The sequence below is a fragment of the Eleutherodactylus coqui genome, chromosome 12 (genome assembly GCF_035609145.1).
Source record: "Eleutherodactylus coqui strain aEleCoq1 chromosome 12, aEleCoq1.hap1, whole genome shotgun sequence".
NCBI lineage: Eukaryota > Metazoa > Chordata > Amphibia > Anura > Eleutherodactylidae > Eleutherodactylus > Eleutherodactylus coqui.
In genome coordinates, this window is record NC_089848.1 from 75,456,075 (window position 1) to 75,474,124 (window position 18,050).

Genomic DNA, 18,050 nt, shown 5'->3' on the forward strand with positions numbered 1-18,050 from the left:
CTCTGCCGAGCTTGATGCTCGTTCGAGTATTAGAGTACTCCATGGTGCTCGTTACTTGAATGAGCATCAAGTCGTGTTCGACATCGCCCCAGTTTTTGACTCCTCCTTGCTGTGACGTGCCTGTTTTGGCCCCTGCCCGCAACGACGCACCGTGCGTCATTGGCAAATTTTTTGTCTGGTAGGCAGGGGAGAGAGAGAGAGAGAGAGAGAGACGGACCTAGGGGAAAAAAAGCTCGGCACCCGGCATCCCACGAACAAAAATGCTCGAGTCTCCCATTGTAGCCAATGGGGTTCATTACTCGAGTAGAGCTCTCGAATTTTACGAAAAGCTCGACTCGAATAACGTGGACTCGAGCATTTGGGTGCTCGCTCATCTCTATTTCCTTCCCAACAAGTTTGAGGATCGTTCTTACAGAAAAGTCCATCAGATCTATAGGAACAACTTTTTAAACCCCCACTCTGTAAAGGGGCCATATACTCTTTCATGTTTTATATCTTTGTGTTTCAAGCAGTGCACATTTACCGGTAGGACTCAACCTGCCATGCCAGCCCCGGCTACTGCTCAACGTACAGATCTGTCTGCTTCTGGCAACACAGCAGCTCCATCGGGCTTGGGAAATAGCTGATCACCAGGGGTCCCAGGCAATAGATCCCCACCAATCTATCAATGACCTATCCTGAGGATAGGTGATCAATAGTTAGGAACACTCAGAGGAAAGGCCTGAAGGTATAACACAGTAGAGGAAATTTACTAAGATTGGCAGTTCATACACTGGTCTTAAACCAAAATGCACCACATTTATTAGGATGCTCACACCTCCCAATAAATTTGTCCCATCTTTGACAGTCTGTGCACCAAATATTGTAATCTATGCCTACTAAGACGTTAGATTGGACTTGCAGGATGGACATGTGTCATTTACTTACGCAATTCACTTTGTGGGTTAAAGATCATTTTCCAGGTTTGTTTTTAAAGGGAAATGACGACTAACCGTAAAAGACAGAATAGCTTTATTTATTAAGAAGACTTTCCAGTTGCTTCCTGCTTCCAACATCCTACCTCACGACTTCCCACACTTAATTTACTTTACTCAACTAGTAAACAATCAATTGACTCAGTTTCTTTTCTTCTATTGTCTTCTTGACCTCTTACAATTCGGCTTCCGCCTCCAACATTCCACAGAGGACGATGACAGAAGCGATTTGTGATGAACCCACAGCTAAATCAAACTGATAATTCTTTCTACTTATTGTTTTCAGCTCCCTTGAGCAGTAGAACAGTCTCATGACTACTTATGGGTCCTTTTGGAAAGTACAGTCAAACCTCTAGTTTTGTTGGTAATCTATCCGAAAGCAATCGGCTAAACTTGAAGCCAATGAAACTCTAGGCAATTATTTCCATAGGAATCAATGTAAATCCAATTAATTTGTTCTAGACATTCCAAAAAAACACACAATACCCCATTTTTGTACAAGCTTTTTCAGTGCAGTGCTAAATTCTGTTCAACGCTCCCATTCATTTCAATGGGGCTGTTCACACAAGCGTGTTCGACCCTGCGTCGCCCATTGAAATGAATGGGCAGCGGTTTCAGTGGTGCCGAAAACGCAGCAGAACTTGGTACTGCATTTTTGGCAACGCTAAACGCCCTAGCTACACTACCTGAGAGAAAAAGAAAATTAATACTCACCTTGCAGGTGCCGTTGGTGTCACGGGGGCCGCGCTCTGGACCTCTGTGCAGGCTGCTGGGCACTTGTCAAGCCGGCAGGACATCTTGCTAGTGACGGGGATTGAAGTCCTCTGCCTCCAGCAAGAGCTTGCTCTGATTGGCTGAGTCGGCTGAGTGACAACCCACTCGGTCAATCACAGCTAGCGCTGGATGCTCCTATCAAATTGGAGCAATCCAAGAATGGTTGTGATTGGACAGCGAGGGCATGTGGGCCGGTGGCGAGACTAGAAGCAGCTGGTGAAAGTAGAGGCAAAATTCTGCCTGGAAAAATTGGCGAAACTAGAAACCAGCGAAAGAAGAAGGCAATGAAAGTAGAGGTATGACTGTATATCATCTTCCTTAGGTTTCAAAATCAAATGAAAAATGTTTTCCCGAGTCTTAAAGTAATTGTCTCACAATATCAACCCACCAACATGTCTTACATGGGCCAGAGGCTTTTATGGCAGCCAGAAAAGATAGATTGTGTCCTATCTTTTGCAGGAATGCGCTGGCCGTTCCCATAGACTCCTGTGGGAGCCTATGAGAACCATTGGAAAAGGGAAGGGGGAGGGAGTTAAGCAGCGGCTCGCGTTGCTAAAGTTCCTCCCCCTCCCCTTGCCGGCAGCTCCCATATGCTGCGGAGGGAGTTTAGCACGACTGCAGCCGCGACTTCCTTGCAGCTACCTCTAGTTCATGCCATTTTTGGCAGCGATTCGGACAGCTGAAAATTGCAGCACCCATGTGAAAAAGCCCTCAGGCTTTACTCCCATGAGCGTTTTTACACGGCTATGTAGCTACTAGAGATGAGCGAGTGTACTCGGTTCGGGTGTTTTTGCACTCGAGCACCGCTTTTTCCGAGTAACTGACTACTCGAACGAAAAGATTCGGGGGGCGCCAGGGGTGAGCGGGGGGTTGCAGAGGGGAGTGGGGGGGGGGGGGGGGGGGGGAGGAGAGAGAGCAATGAATGGGAGTTCTGCAATGAATTAGGCCTCAGTCAGACATGCGCTGCAGGGATGTGCAAAATGCGTGTGACTGAAGCTCCGTGCTACTTGAACAGCTTTGCCTGTAGAAGCGCAGCTGCTCCACAAAGGTCCCCTCATCACTAAACACTGTGACAGCACTGTTCAGTGATGAGGGGACTGCAGCGGGGATGAAAGAATCCCCTGTGACAGCTGTGGCAGAGGATCGCGATCTTCTCCTATTGCTTTCAATGAGGCTGGAGCTGCTGCCACCCCATTGAAAGCAATGGGATGTAGGCAACTCCGCATTGATTTTCGGGGAATGTCTTGAAATATAAGCCCTTCCCTGAAAATAAGCCCTAGCTGAATGAAAACATTTTAAAAATTTAATAAATCACTTAGCAGTTGGGGCTCCGGCGCTTTTTCTCTCTGGCTCCTCGGCAGTGTTCTTCAGCGTTTTCTTCTGGCCAGGGATTTAAAAATCCCCACCTCCTGGAAGCATTGCCTCTGATTGGCTGAGCGCTTTGACCAATCAGAGGCAGCGCTCAGCCATTCAGTGATGAGGAGACTCCCTGTAACATCACACGATGTTATGCGCAGCACGGAGCTTACCGGCACACGTATGTCCTATCTTTTGCAGGTGCGAGTATTTTGCACCTGTAAAAAACGGACACGTGAACCCTACGTAGGAAATCAATTATTCTAATAGATGGGCTTTTTTCCGCACATAGGTTGACCGAGCCTTTAAACTGTAAGATCCATCTCGGAAATTTCCAACGTGGACCTGACAGTATAAAGCCCATGTGAACATGCCCTAAAGATGCTTAACTACTTATAAGGGCTGGTTTACACGGGCCGATGATCGCTCAAATGACAGATTGAGTGACAGCTTTGACCATTTTGCATAAAAATTAATTGGTATTAAGGTAGCTACTTAAATACCAATTAGGTATGCAAATGAAGCCTTCACTGAACATAGCTAATAGCCCAAGGCTATTATCTGCCCTCAGATCCTTTGTTCTCCATGGGGAAACAATGCTATCAGCACTCCCCGTGGGGAACTACTGATAAAAGTGAGTGACGATTTTTATGTTGGACTGAATTTAATGATCAGCCAGCAGTGCCTGAAAAGCAGACGATGGGCACACATTTACACGCACCGATTATCGCTAAAACGATCGCCGATTAGCGATTTTTTAGCGATCATCGGCCAGTGTAAATGGGCCTTAAGACCCATTTACAACAGACAATTGTTGATACTGTTCAACTTCCTTCTCACACTTTTGTGGACTTGTAAAAAACATATGAAATTCATGTTTTTTTGCACTATTTTTGACATGCATTTTTTTCCCTATAGAGACATCTATAGGAAAGTGCCATACCTAGAACATGCTGCATTTTGAGAAAACAGCATCCACCCCCCCCCCCCCAAAAAAAAAAAAAAACAACAAACAACCAAATCTGAGGAAAACAAAATAGCACAAAAATTGCTTGTAGTGACCTGCGACCAATATCTAACCACAGCGAATTGCCTAAAAACGCTACTATCCTTTGGCCTCATTCAGACAGCGGTATTTGGGTCAGTATTTTACCAGGTCTGCTGCAGAAGCTCTACAAACTGATCTTTCCCCCTTTGAAATCTGCTTGACATAATTGGTTCACCGCAAGTACTCGATTCCGTCATTATGGATCGCTGGCCTGTTGTTCAGTTTCCTCTTCTTTAAGTCGGCTTCACACGGCCGAGAAAAATCGCACGAGTACGAACCACGGTCTTTTCAATGGAGTCATATACACAAGCAAAGTTTTCACACATTGCATCAGGCATGATCTAACTTTTGACGTTCCTCACCAACTGATTTCAATGGGAGCTATAATGCCTTACATGACTCTAGCATGTCGTGTGATGTGAGTTTTCCCACTGCAATCATTGAGAAACACTTCATAGAGTGGTAGAGTTGGAAAGGACCTCCAGAGTAATCGGGTCCGACCCCCTGCTCAGTGCAGGATCACTAAATCGTCTGTCCAGCCTTTGTTTGAACACTTCCATTGAAGGAGAACTCACCACCTCCTGTGGTAACCTGTTCCACTCATTGATCACCCTCACTGTCAGAAATTTTTTTCTAATATCTAATCTGTGTCTCCTCCCTTTCAGTTTTATTCCATTGCTTCTAGTCTTTCCTTGTACAAATGAGAATAGGGCTGATCCCTCTGCAGTCTGACAACCCTTCAGATATTACAAACTTCCGATCCTCTATTGTGCGTGACTCTCGCACGAGAGGATCAGAATGTCCCAGATGTGATGCATGGCCTTTTTGCCTGAGACACCTTGCATCCGTGGGAAAAATAAATAAATAAATCGCATGTTCGTGAGCGTGATATCAGGCAAAGCTTCTTGGCCAGATATCGCCCTCACCTGTGTGTAGGTAACCGTAGACATCATTTTCTAGGCATCGGATTATGGTGAACACACGGTCATACCATAAAGTAGTAACAGGACCGCATACATCTATCAAGTACTGCAACAATTTACTTCACTACATATCAAACTTTTTCAATTCTTATTCTTGGACTTATCTTTGGAGTGCCTACTACAATAACCATGTGATGCCTCAACCCAGCACCATGTTACATAGGAATTCACGCCTAGGACCAATGATTCCGGGGAGAAAGCAACTCCTGAACATGGTGCCCGACGGATCTGGTCATGAATGCATTTGAACAGAAATGATGCACTATAGAGGCATACAGAGAGAAAATATAGTACCAGGTTACAGGGGTTGCAGCATGGCACCACAACGCACATGTATAGACAAGAACCGTCTTCATGTAACTTAAAGAGTAGCTGCACTGCACTTTCAAATATGTCATAAGTTTTGATCAGTGGGGGTCCTGCTGCCGAGACCCCCGATGATCGCTAGTATAAGGGGGAAGCAACTCTCACCCAACCGCTGTTCCCCCTCAGCTGTCTTCAAGACAGTAGAAGACTGCCCTATAGAGGTGCTTCTATACACCTCTATGCAAGACACCTTCAGCTGCCGAAAAGCAGTGAAAACAGCCGAGGAAGAACAGTGGTTGGATGAGCGCTGCAGCCCCCTTATTCAAGTGATCAGCGGGGGTCTTAGCAGCAGGACCCCCACTGATCAACACTTGGCATGTCTCTATAACATGTTAACAGTGCAGCTACTGTAGCTAGTATCTGCTTAGTCAATATATAATCAAAAGGAAAGTTATATATCAGCCTAAGTGAAAATGGATTCCTAAATAAATCTTGTAAAATGGGGATTGTCTCATGAAGACAGCCCACATTCACACACCCTATTAGGGCATGCAAACAGCCTCGAGGTGACCCCCTACCCGAAACCCCTCAAAGAGCCAGTATGACTTATCCTTCTATTACATGGACATTCATCTGAACAGCTGCCATGTACTACTCCACAGACACTCCTGCTTTCCCGTGGAATTCGGTAATTGACATTTCAATGAAAGTTGGCCATGCGGGAACCACAGTAAAATGAAGCATGCTGCGATTTTTCATCCACGAGTGGAAACTGCAATTTGTTTCCACTCGTGTGCATAAAAAAAAAAAAACTAATATTTTTTCATAGCATGCTATGGAGGGTATTGCTGCGGAACACTTGCTCCGGATTTTGCAGCGAAAGATCGACCCATGGACATGAGGCCTAAAGGAGAGATGCCTAGCAGGGGTATGATCATCAAAAGGAGCAACTTGGGCTTGGGGGGGAAGCAGCTGGTCACTGCATTTAAAGAGGGGTTATTTCTGATGAGACAACCCCTTTAAATACGACCTGTCATCTGTCTATGTCAGCCAGGTAAGCTACATGGTTTATGTCAAGTTTCCTCCACCAACTTTAAATGAGCAGTGGGGACCACCCATTGAACACATCGGGGCCTGTATGGATGAACGGAGGTGAGAATCAAGAAAACCCAGAGTCAGCAAGGCAGGTCCTCTCTAAGTCATTGGTACTTACTTATTTTTACCCTCTGGTATTTCAGCACTCCTTTGTCCATGGTAACAAATGTATATACTGGTATTAGTAGGACAACGCTGCATCGGCAGGGTAGATTTACAAAATTTACCTTGGTATAGGCTCTTTCCCACGAGCGTATATCGGCCACAGTTTTCACAGTCGGCCGATCTAGGGTGTTAAAGCCCCTGAACGGATGCACAAATCTACAGTTTGTACGCCCGTTCACACGGCATGGGCCCCGGTACATAGACACCGGAGGTCACCATGCCGTCGCCACTTTCCCTTGCCTCCCTTTCGCAGGCTCACCTCTGCTCTCCTTCCTGCTCGTTCTTTGCAATGGGAGGGGGTGGCGCCACCCGTCCCGCCTCCTCCTATTGTGGCTGTAGACAAGGGGCGAGAGGATGGAGCCTAGCTCCACCCCCTCCCATTGCAAAGCGCCAGCGAGGAGGAGAGCAGAGGGAGGGAGGGAGTTTCCACGCTGCTAAACTCCCTCCCACCTTTGGCTGCTGCCATGGGCTCCTATAGGAGCCTAAGCAGCGGTCGACGTATTTCGGCCCAAAAGATAGTTCCAGGACTATCTTTTGGGCCAGAGGTAAAAACGCGCTATATTGGCCGGCCAGGCGCTTTTACATCTCAGGAATACGGCCATGTGATCTGATGCATTGGAATCCAATGCATCAGATCACAGCATACATCAGTCGGCTGTGAAATCGGACGGCCAATATACGCTCTTGGGAATAAAGCCTAAGAAAGACAAACCGTTTCAAGTCACAAATTTAGCACACTCATTAGGAACAGAGAGCAGACGGTGAGCAGTGAAATCTTCTGGGGTATTTGGTGAGAATCTTGCAATAAAAGTATGTGAATAAAAAGAAAAGCCACAACACAACAAGTCTGATAGGAACTCTTTTTTTATGTTATTCCAATAAAAAATACATTCATACAGAAATATAACAATCTTGCAAAAAACAATTTTCAAATAAAATCTTGTAAAACAAAACAACGGTTTTCATTTTACAAAAAATCTTACAAAGATTCTTCAGATAACAGGGTGTTCAAAACAAAATAAAAAAAATATTAAGAAAAAAATTCACTAATAAAAAGTTTTACCCAAATTTCAAGCAAATGTAGATTCCCCTCCCCCACCCCACCCATTCAGCTTGACTGAGGCTCAGTTATCACCTGAACAGAGTGTATTTTCTTCTGAAGTAAATTATAGGCATTCAACGACGGGAGATCCACCCTATTCAAGAGAACGCTGATGGCATTTCACAAGTAGGACAAGCCGGTGCACGTTAAGCACTTTGGTTTATCTCCTTGTGATTATTATGGCTAAACTTCTAGCACTTCAAAAAAAAACGTGTTCAGAAATGCTACTAGTCTGGCTTATGCAAGCGACTTAAATGTTCTTGCCTTGTCCACACAACCATGTGAAACAGATAAAAAAAAAAAAAAAAGAAGCAGAGGAGCAGTCTTAACTGGTTTTATGCCAAAACCAAACCGAAAATTGACAATTTACTTACACAGTAAGTTTAAAAGCAAACTGTTAGTTATTAAGCCAATATGTTTAAGACACTTTTTTTTAGTAAATGTACCTTTAAAAAGGTATAAACACTGCCATAAACAGCAAGTCACACATTAAAGATGGCATAGTAGATTAGATTTCATTTGCCCTTACATGGAAAAAAAAAAAAAAATTTATAAAAAAAAGTGCGCTCAACTCTCTAATGGAGCCAATGTGCTAAATGAGCCACACTGACTTGGATGAACATGGCTACGAGTAAATCACAAGTATTACTACATACAAGAATATAGTTTTGCAGAGTAGGGAGTTTGGTAAATTTTGCAATTTTTGTTTTTTTCCTTGCATAACCAAAATGAGGAACAAGTTAAATGCCCTCTTTACGTTTTCAATTTCGTAATAATTTCAACTGCATGTTTTTAATGGACTACCACACGATCTCGATTGAGTCGGCTGATATCTTTTTATAGTACTCTCCAGAAGTATGGAAACCCCCCTGGCCAAATCGCTAGACAGAAACACCTCTGGTAGGTTCTCCAACAAGAATGGAAGCTTCTCCAGAGCAAAAAAACTCCAAAAACTTAAGTTGATCCCCCACATGCCAATAAAAAAGGCCGTCATATAGACCAATGGTGGATACTTTGGAGTCCGAAAAGTGAATTCATTTCCAGCTTCTGAAGAGTCAGGCAGAAGATTGAGCGGAAGTGCAAAAATCAAATTTGCCTATATTTTTCCAGGTTTCTTAGTAAAGAGAACCCGTCACTGGATAGAATCGGTAGGGCTGACTCTGTAGACCAACATCCAGAGACCTGCTGACTATCCAGGTTGTTTTCTTTCCTTACTGATCTATTTTTACCTGGGGAGGCTCTTTTCAGGCTTGGCTCTTACCAAACTCAATGTATCAAGTAGGCAGTCGAAACCTCACTTTCAATGGGCAATGTCGAACTTGATTAACAGCCAAACCCAAGAAGAGCTTGTCCAGGTGAAGGAAAGAAAACAAAAAGGTCATTGAGCAGACTTTGCATTGGCTGTCCCACCATCTCCTCTTTAAGGGGAGTTTCCAAGATTCTGGAGGTCACTCTATATATGTGTAAACAACTATTTAATGGCATTATCAATAAATCATCCTCAATTCCCCATCTATGGTGAATAAGATGAGTAGGCACTGGATGGCCTTATCATGAATCCCATAAATGATCAATTACTCTCAATTATGGAACAGAGGGTCTAAAGAATTAAAATGTGGAAGACCAACTTCCAAGATCGTAAAGTGGGATATTTGAAACCGGCAATGACTTTAGAATATGCCATCTTTAATGAGTGTATCTTCCAAAAAGACAACAACATGCCCCAGTTGGTAGTAACACAAATGAAACTTTTTGGGTTGCAAGATAACGCAGGATAAACAAGTTTCTTTATCCTGCCTCATCTTTGGCAGACAAGTTTATTTCACTGCAAATAAAAATGCAGGGCTTTTTTTTAACCTTTTAGATTTCTACAATGAGAAAAATAACAAAAAAATATGATAGCTAAGACCTACAACGCTCAGGATATCAACTTTAAAGTTTTAATCTACAGGATTTTTTTTTTTCTGTTTAGACATTAAATAACATATTACAAAAATATATATATTCAAACTCTTAATACAGCTCTTAACACTCAGTGACCTAAGACTACATAGGCTTGCACCCAAACAAAAATTAAAAAAAAATTCCAAAAAAAAAAAAAAATTAAAAAAATAAGTCTGCCTAAAAAGCTATAGGCCTAGTAAAGTTTTTCGGCTGTAGAGTGCACATTTATCGCATTGTGTAGCGGAGACCAGAAAAAAAAAAACGTGGCCAGTTTTACATTTGCTTTGGTGGATGTGGGCTTTGAGTAGGATACAGGAAAAAAAGGAGGGGAGAAACCAAAAATATATATAAAAAATAAAAATAAAAAATAAAGTTATCCTTCCAAACAAAACACATTTTGTACCTTTTGACAAGTATATGAGCGGTTTACATATTAAGTGCATGTACGGATACAGATACATTTGTGCAAGTTTCATGTAGAGCAGATGTAAGAGATAGCGTTGAACAGATCAGTATGTTCAGGAAAACCAGATAACAAAAAACTAGAACATGAACGATCAACATAGTGCTGAAAAGAAGGGACACGTATGCATACAAGAGCCAAACAGCAATAATAAGTCTTAGGCTGTTGTGTTCAACCGCCTTGATGCGTGTTCCTTTATGACTATAAGGGGGATTAGAGCAACACTTGGGTCAGGAGCAAAAAGTTGGTATGCAAGACAGGGAGGATTACAGACCATTTATTTTTCCTCAGCTCTATTAAGAGAGAGCTAGGACTATAGTTCAGCTACAGTGGATCATCTGTAGTCTGAAACACACCCCCTTCTCTGCAGCCTGAACCAATGAGACATGGTGGGGGTGTCCCAGACTACTCCAGATTAGGCACTGTAGCTAAACTAACTAGTCACGGCTGTGTTGTAATTGAGTGGAGTTAAAAAGCAGTCAAGAAACAAGATTTAAGGAAAAGGACATCAAGTAACCATCCGCCGCAGGTACTGACTTGCATATCCACTTTGAGCTCCTGACTAGAAGGTGGATGTAATAAAATAGCGCAATATGGAACCATTCAAATCAGTTATTACCAGTCTGGTGACTGAAAATACCTGACTGGATGCTATAGATGACAAAGCAGTCTTGCATCATTTTGGGACATAAAACCATAGAAAAAAAAAAAAAGAGGGAAGAGAAAAAACAAAAATAACAAAAAGTACACCCCTGGGTGACAACAGAGCCTTAAGTAAGCTTACATCACTTAAACCCCTGTATCTGACCCCCATCCATCACTGGAGAAGGCCACTTGCATAAGGCACCATTTTTAAGGACAACAGTGCGTCAACAGCTAGAAAAACCGGAAATTAGTCCTCAAGGCATAAATAATAGAAAAAATTAGCTGCATGAGAAAAATCAGTTTTAAGCTATTAGTGGTTTCTTCCACTTTTTTTTTTTCTTTTAATCTTTTTTTTTTACCATTTTTATTCTATACAGAAGTAATGTAACAACAGACCAATTGTATTTTTTAGCTGCTCTCAACTGGAATCATAACTGCAGTCCTGATTAAATTATGGAGAAGCGTACACATTTCCCCGGAACCATGCAAATACCTTTCTATTATAATGAAGTTATAGTTGTGTTATATTTGTAAATACACAGCTTATACAATGGGTTACAAACAATCGTTGTAGCCGGTATCAACAAGCTACTTGACACATTGCACGTTTAATAGCTGCACCAGACAACAAAAGCTCCTCTCACACAGGAAAGGGATCATCTCCTTTTGGGGGGGTCAGGACTTCATTTTTTTTTTTTTCCATAACTTTTTTTTTTTTAGAAGTTGACCCCCTCCAAGTAGAATGATTGATGGTTGTCCCATATAACAAGAGTATGCAATAGCATACAAAAACATTCAAACCGTTTTATTTTTATTTTTTTCTTTTATTTCTAATCCCTTACAACTGAACTCAACCAGACGAAAGAAAAAACAAAAAAACAAAACCAAAAACAAAAAACGAGGTCTTCAACATTCAGACATTGGCTCCTTTTCACCATTCAGTCACCCAAACATTATCATTCTCAGTGCACATGCTCACGGCGATGGCTTCATCAAGCCACTCAGAAGATTAAGCACCAATAGTGCACGGGCCCAGTCAGCTCCAGAAGTAGCACTGTATGGTTGCTATGCCGCATCTTACACGATTGATAAGCCCTGCAAAGCCCCTTGAAGAAGTGAGGTCTTGAAGGCAACTGGTTAGGGTGCAAATTGGCATGCTTTGGCTGGAACTTGCATCCCTCGCACAAGGCAATTCAACCTTGAAGTCGCTTTTAATCAGCACGTGACTTCCTCATTCATTCATATGTGTCGCTTCATGTGCAGAGCCAAGTGATCTGACCTGGAGAAACATCTGGAGGTGAAGAACAATTTGTGTTAGAGTCAACGTAGTACTACAGTTCCTCGAAGAGGTCTTAAGACTCTAAAATCAACCATAAACTACCAGTGATGTTCAATGGGTTCTCTCAATTAAAAAAATAAGACATCAATCCCAACACAAGTGGCGGTCTACCAGATGTCAACTTCAACTACGTTGAGAACAAAGATATGTGGATTTTAATGCACTTGATAGCAGTTGTAGGTTAAAGCGAATGATACTGAACACAGTTGAGAGATATCAATGCTTAAAGGCCCATTTAGACGGGACGAATGTCGGGCAAATTATGCCCAACATTCGTCCCTGTGTGTCCTCGCTCCCGTGATAGCAGTTTTAGGTTAAAGCGAATGATACTGAACACAGTTGAGAGATATCAATGCTTAAAGGCCCATTTAGAGGGGACGAATGTCGGGCAAATGATGCCCAACACTTGCCCCTGTGGGTCCTCGCTCCCGTGCTCCAGCACGGGAGCCAATATCGCTGGCAGAGCAGTCAGGAGGTGTCTGGGGAGGCTGCAGGAGATTTCTCTCTTCGGGCTCCTCCGCCCCTCTCCATTGACTTAACATAGCAACTGTTCAGTACTGAACGGCTGCTATTTACACTAAGCGATCAACTCATCGTCCATTGTTTATGCTACATAAATGATCATCGTTCAGTACTGAACAGCCGCTATGTTGGGTCAATGGAGAGGGACAGGGAAGCATGAGGAGTAAAGTCTCCTCCTGCCGCCCTGCTGTGAGCCAGTGATACTGGCAGCAGCACAAGAGCTAGTATGTGTGGGCAGCAGCACAAGAGCTAGTATGTGCGGGGACGAGCGGCGGGCATCGTTTGCCCGACATTCGTCCCGTCTAAATGGGCCATTAAAGCGCTCAGCCTTTAAAAGATCTACCGTTCTACATAGAACTTTCTTTGACATATATAGTGATAGAATAGTTAGAAGTAGAAGAGCCTTACTTGTCACAATTTGTGCACTTAAATGGTTTGGCACCAGTGTGTTTTCGGAAGTGTCTGGTCAGTTCATCACTTCTTGCAAAACGCCACGCACAACCTTCCCAGGAACATCTGTAAGGCTTCTCTCCTGGAGAAATAAAGCAATAGGGTTAAAATGGGACAAACACACTTTTTTTAGTTGCAAGTTCGAATTACAAGAGAGGTGCAACAACTCAAGCCTTGAGTTTTATGCAAATGTTTCATCTCATTAACTAGGTTTTTAGCTATGCAATAAACAAGACCCATTGTTGTCTTCACCAACTCAATCAAGAAGAAAACTTGACAAGACTCCAAGAGAATGAAAACTCCTATTGAGTAATCCGCATTAGATGCCAACAAGTGAATTAAATGAATGTGTATTATAATGAGTGATGTATGCATAAAAACATTGCGGGATGGGGGAAGGGCATTTAGTAGAGAGGATCCAAAAACTGATAAAATATAACTACGCTTAAATAAAAAAAATTTAAAAAAACGAATGAAACACAGGCCAACATAAATGGGGGTACAATTTAAGATCAGTCTACAAGTTTTTACGAAAAACTGAAAAAAAAAAAAAAGAATTAGGCTATATAAGGCTATACTTTAAATATATTCTACATTAAGTCTACATATACCCTTGTGATTGATACTTGATATTTGCCAGAAGTTGACCAGCTCAACCATGTATTACAATTTAGGAAAAACAATGTTGGTTTCCTCTTTAACATTCATTATTGTATTTCCACGTTAAAAGGAAAAGAGGAAATTCATGGTGGATACAAGTTCTCGGACTCCCTTTCCTGGGTATCCTTTGTAGTCATAGATCCAACCTCCCTACAGGAAAGAATGAGGAAGTGCATTTTCCTTGAAGAGGATTCACCATGACATCACAGACGGACTTTGGGTTTACACCCTGTGGTTGTGCAACAACATTACAGCTCGGGATTCCCTCCCGTCACGTCCCTTTCCAACAAGGAAACAAGCACTGACCTGTATGAGTGCGCTGATGTGCTTTAAGATGCGAGCTCTTGGTGTAAACTTTCTTGCAGCCATTGAAGTGACACTTGTGGACACGTTTCCTGCCATCCGGTGAGGTTTCTCCACCGCTGGTTGGGCTACCTTGATCAAGTGTCTTTATAAACGAACCAGGTCGCATTTTTCCAGGTGAATGGAGCTCCCCGGTCATAGTATTCCACAAATGATGGGGAGACTCCTTACCCTGTTCTGGTGACGATGGTGGAGTAGAAGTGACCGATGAACTAAAAGGTTCGGATTTGATGACCAAGTTGCTAATGGGGTCTGAGGTAAATTTGGAAGTTGGCGAAAGCTCTTCCGAGCTGTCCGATAATTCACTGCTAACATCAGAGTTCAAACTATTGGTCTCTAGATTTTGACTGTCAGAGATGTCCTCCGTTTTGATACAGATAATTTTGGGGTCAGGATCCTCCTTTTTCTCACAAGCCAGAATAAATTTGGTCCAAAGCTCATCTTCCCCGTCGAATTTAAATTCAGAGGCCGACACATAGCAAGGCTCGCTCTGCAGGTAACGCTCGAGTTCCAAGCAGGTCTAGAAAGTAAATTAGGAGAAGAAACAAGTTAAACCTTTTACAGTTGGCAATCACGTAGTACCGTCACCGTTTGCAGACTTGGCATGCAGTCATCTAGAACATACAACAACGTTGCCGGTCTCATCTTTGCCGTGAAAGCCCCCCTCCCCCCATCTAGTAGAACACCACATGAGCTTACTACTTGACGTCTTGCATGACAGCCCTACTTCCTTTTAGATAGTGATCTTGCAAAATGAAAAATTTGCAGAACAGCCATACATGGAAATTGCAGAGCTGCACAAAATTAAGGAACCGAAGCATTCCCTGTATACGCAATTTTTTTTCTTCTTCTTCTTAAGCACACAGAGGCCATTTCTCCTTCAGACACTTTGGGAGAGCTACAACGGACAAGAATTTAATCTGCTAGCCAACAGTATAACCGGATGAGTCATCTACATTCCTTTCACGTTATGTTGGAAGGGGAAAGACAAAAAAAAAAAAAGACTTCCTTTTGTAACGTTGACCAGAATCCAAGAGACGGACTTTGCTGGTAAATGCAAATTACTCCGTGCATTCTATTTTTAATCAAAAAGGAACCATATTAGATTTCTACTTTCCACAGCCAACATAAACCAGTCTTGCATCTGAAAAAGTCACGCTCGTCCCCTATAACATGTCAGCCATTTGCTTTTGCAAAAAAATATGGGTGCCGAGATCGTCCTAGGGCCTGCAGACCATCAAAATACCGCACATATTTCCCCCGCGAGCTGCCTGCCCCAGGAGGGAGCCTTACGCACATTTTTGTTTTTTTTTCTACCACCCTCTTCCATTTCCTCTTATGATCTTCTCGGCACGGAAAAGGCAAACTCTAGAAATCAATGCTTACATTTTCCTATAATTAGACAATTGCTTGGCTGTTCGGATGAGAAAATGCATTTTATTGATTGGCACTGGTGGTGGAAGAGGGACGAAGAGTAAAAAAAGAAGAGGAGGGGGGACATCATTGATTGTGATGTTGTTAAACTTTAATAATCTAGCTGCTTCACGTTTGCCATTATGCAAATAAGGTCAGGAGACCAAGAGATGGGCTCGGTGATAGTTTAAATGTCTCTGCAGGCTTCTGGGAAGGAGAACTGGCTCCGTGCCCACATCTAAAATGCCCCAAGGAAGCTACTGAGATCAATTTCAATCTCGCACACATACAGAAGATCTGCCTCTTTGATGGCATAGAAGGAGGAGGAGGGGATGCATACGATTAACCAGGAATGTGAAGGTTGTAACACTTTAGTGTGCAGCTCCCTAAACTGACATCTGATCTCTCGATTCATTTACTGAAGTAAACAATCAGGATTTGGTCAGTAGGGGGGGCGAGGACAGTGCAAGACAATGGGTGACCATGGATGAGCCTTCCATAAAAGGACTACTTGGGAAATACAAATATAGACAAAATGAGAGACAGCAAGTCAACCCATGCCCAGATAACAAGCCCTTAGAATATTAGATGTAGGGTATCAAAAAAAAAAAATCTACACCAGGAATACACACAAAACGCTCTACAAGTCAACCCATTGGGGGTGCAGCAAGCCAATAGATATCAGTCATACTGAACCCATAGGATATCTAAAGAGCTACAGCTCTACAAGTCAACCCATTGGGGGTGCAGCAAGTCAACAGATACCCTATGGGTTCAGTATCACTGATATCTGTTGACTTGCTGCACCCCCAATGGGTTGACTTGTAGAGCTGTAGCTTTTTAGATATCCCATGGGTTCAGTATCACTGATATCTAAAGAGCTACAGCTCTACAAGTCAACCCATCGGGGGTGCAAGTCAACCAATACCAGCAATACCGATCCCTTAGGGAATCTAAAGATCTACAAGGCAACTCATTGGGGGTGCAAGTCAACCAATACTGATCCCTTAGGAAATCTAAAGATCTACAAGACAACTCATCGGGGGTGCACAAGTCAACCAATACCAGCAATACCGATCCCTTAGGGAATCTGAAGATCTACAAGGCAACTCATCGGGGGTGCACAAGTCAACCAATACCAGCAATACCGATATCTACAAGGCAACTCATCGGGGGTGCACAAGTCAACCAATACCGAACCCTTCCAACGGTACTATGTGTATGATACCAGTACCAGCAGAAATTCTGGGGCGATTGCTATCTAGCATCATGAAGTGTTCCTGCAAATACTACCCTACAATATGCGTAAGACACGGATCAGGTTTGTATGAAATATCCTGCAAGGCTGCTACAAGTTATACAAGACAGGGTCACATAGCAACCGCTAAACATTGCACAATTTTTTTTCTTTACCCCCGTGACAATCAAGAAAACGCTCTCTCACTCCTCCTACATGCAATCCAAAAAAAAAAGGAAGGATATTCGGAGCATCTATCGCCTTTTCATCAACGCAGAAGAAGAAGTCTTCCTAAGCCGAAATGACAGAAATAACTCCTGCTACGAGCCCCAGCTGTGTCATTTGGACCATTTGCACTGGCAAAGTTTTGCCAAATGGCATTACAGTTACTAGTGAAACCCAAGCTGGGCTTGATTGAAGCTGCACTGAGCTGTCACTGCAAATCACTGGCACTGCACGCCGCCACGCTCTTCCAAAATAAAGGGGGGGGGGGGGGGGGTGCTGGATCTATTGCAACTTGCAAAAAATGTTGTTAACCATTTAAAGAATCCCATTTACCTGTTGCCAATATTCCTCCAGAGAAGGTAAGGCGGAGAAGTAGCCGGTGTCGTGCACGATCTGAAGCTCCTGGAAAATGCTGCACATCGGTAGAACATCCATGATCTAGGAGGAAAATGGAATTCTAAAAGACTCGTCTTGAGAAATCAGAACCTGCTACCATAAATCTTGCAATGATTGATCAAAGGTTTTAATCCAGCGCGTTGCAAGAAAAAACAAAAAATATATCTATGTGACAATACAGATCCCAGCAGCAGCAGAGTGCAATCAGAAGTCCTCCAGGTTTTCATGCAAATGTCATTGCATAGCAATTAAAAAAAAAAGCCTAGAACTCCTCCTGGAGCTGCAGACTTGCTCAGCGGTGCTGACAATATTTGCAAACACTGAAGTGACTGCAAATGTAAACCCCTGCAAAACTTCCCTATTCAAACCTTCCAAGCCAGCCAGCCTCCCCCCTCCTCCTCCTCCCCCCCACGTGATCCCATTACGCCGGCTCAGTACAGCAGCCAATCAAAAGCGTCTAGCTGCCTTCAGCGTTCCTATGATGTCAGCTGCTACCAATCAGCGAGCTCGACGCTTTAGCGTCTCCTCTGGCGTGACGAAATCGCTTCGTCAAAAGCGCCGTGATTGGTCAGATTCGAAATTTCAAGCCC

General features: G+C 43.1%; 1 protein-coding gene across 1 annotated transcript; it reads right to left on the bottom strand.

Moving 5' to 3' along the window:
* Positions 1–8,503: 8,503 nt before the first annotated feature.
* KLF6 (KLF transcription factor 6) lies at positions 8,504–17,804 on the bottom strand. Its single transcript, XM_066585355.1, has 4 exons — positions 17,398–17,804; positions 14,133–14,709; positions 13,125–13,248; positions 8,504–12,146 (listed from the first exon to the last, which is right to left on the bottom strand). The coding sequence occupies exons 1-4, from the start codon at positions 17,497–17,499 to the stop codon at positions 12,095–12,097; spliced, it is 855 nt and encodes a 284-aa protein (XP_066441452.1). The 5' UTR covers positions 17,500–17,804; the 3' UTR covers positions 8,504–12,094.
* Positions 17,805–18,050: the final 246 nt, after the last annotated feature.

What these genes read in the sequence shown, in the direction of transcription:
- KLF6 (XM_066585355.1), bottom strand. Translation starts at nt 17,499, where the DNA reads ATGGATGTTCTACCGATGTGCAGCATTTTCCAGGAGCTTCAGATCGTG. An exon ending in TGGAGGAATATTGGCAACAG is followed by an intron (nt 14,710 to 17,397) that starts GTAAATGGGATT and finishes TTTACTTTCTAG; the next exon opens with ACCTGCTTGGAACTCGAGCG. An exon ending in ACATCAGCGCACTCATACAG is followed by an intron (nt 13,249 to 14,132) that starts GTCAGTGCTTGT and finishes TTATTTCTCCAG; the next exon opens with GAGAGAAGCCTTACAGATGT.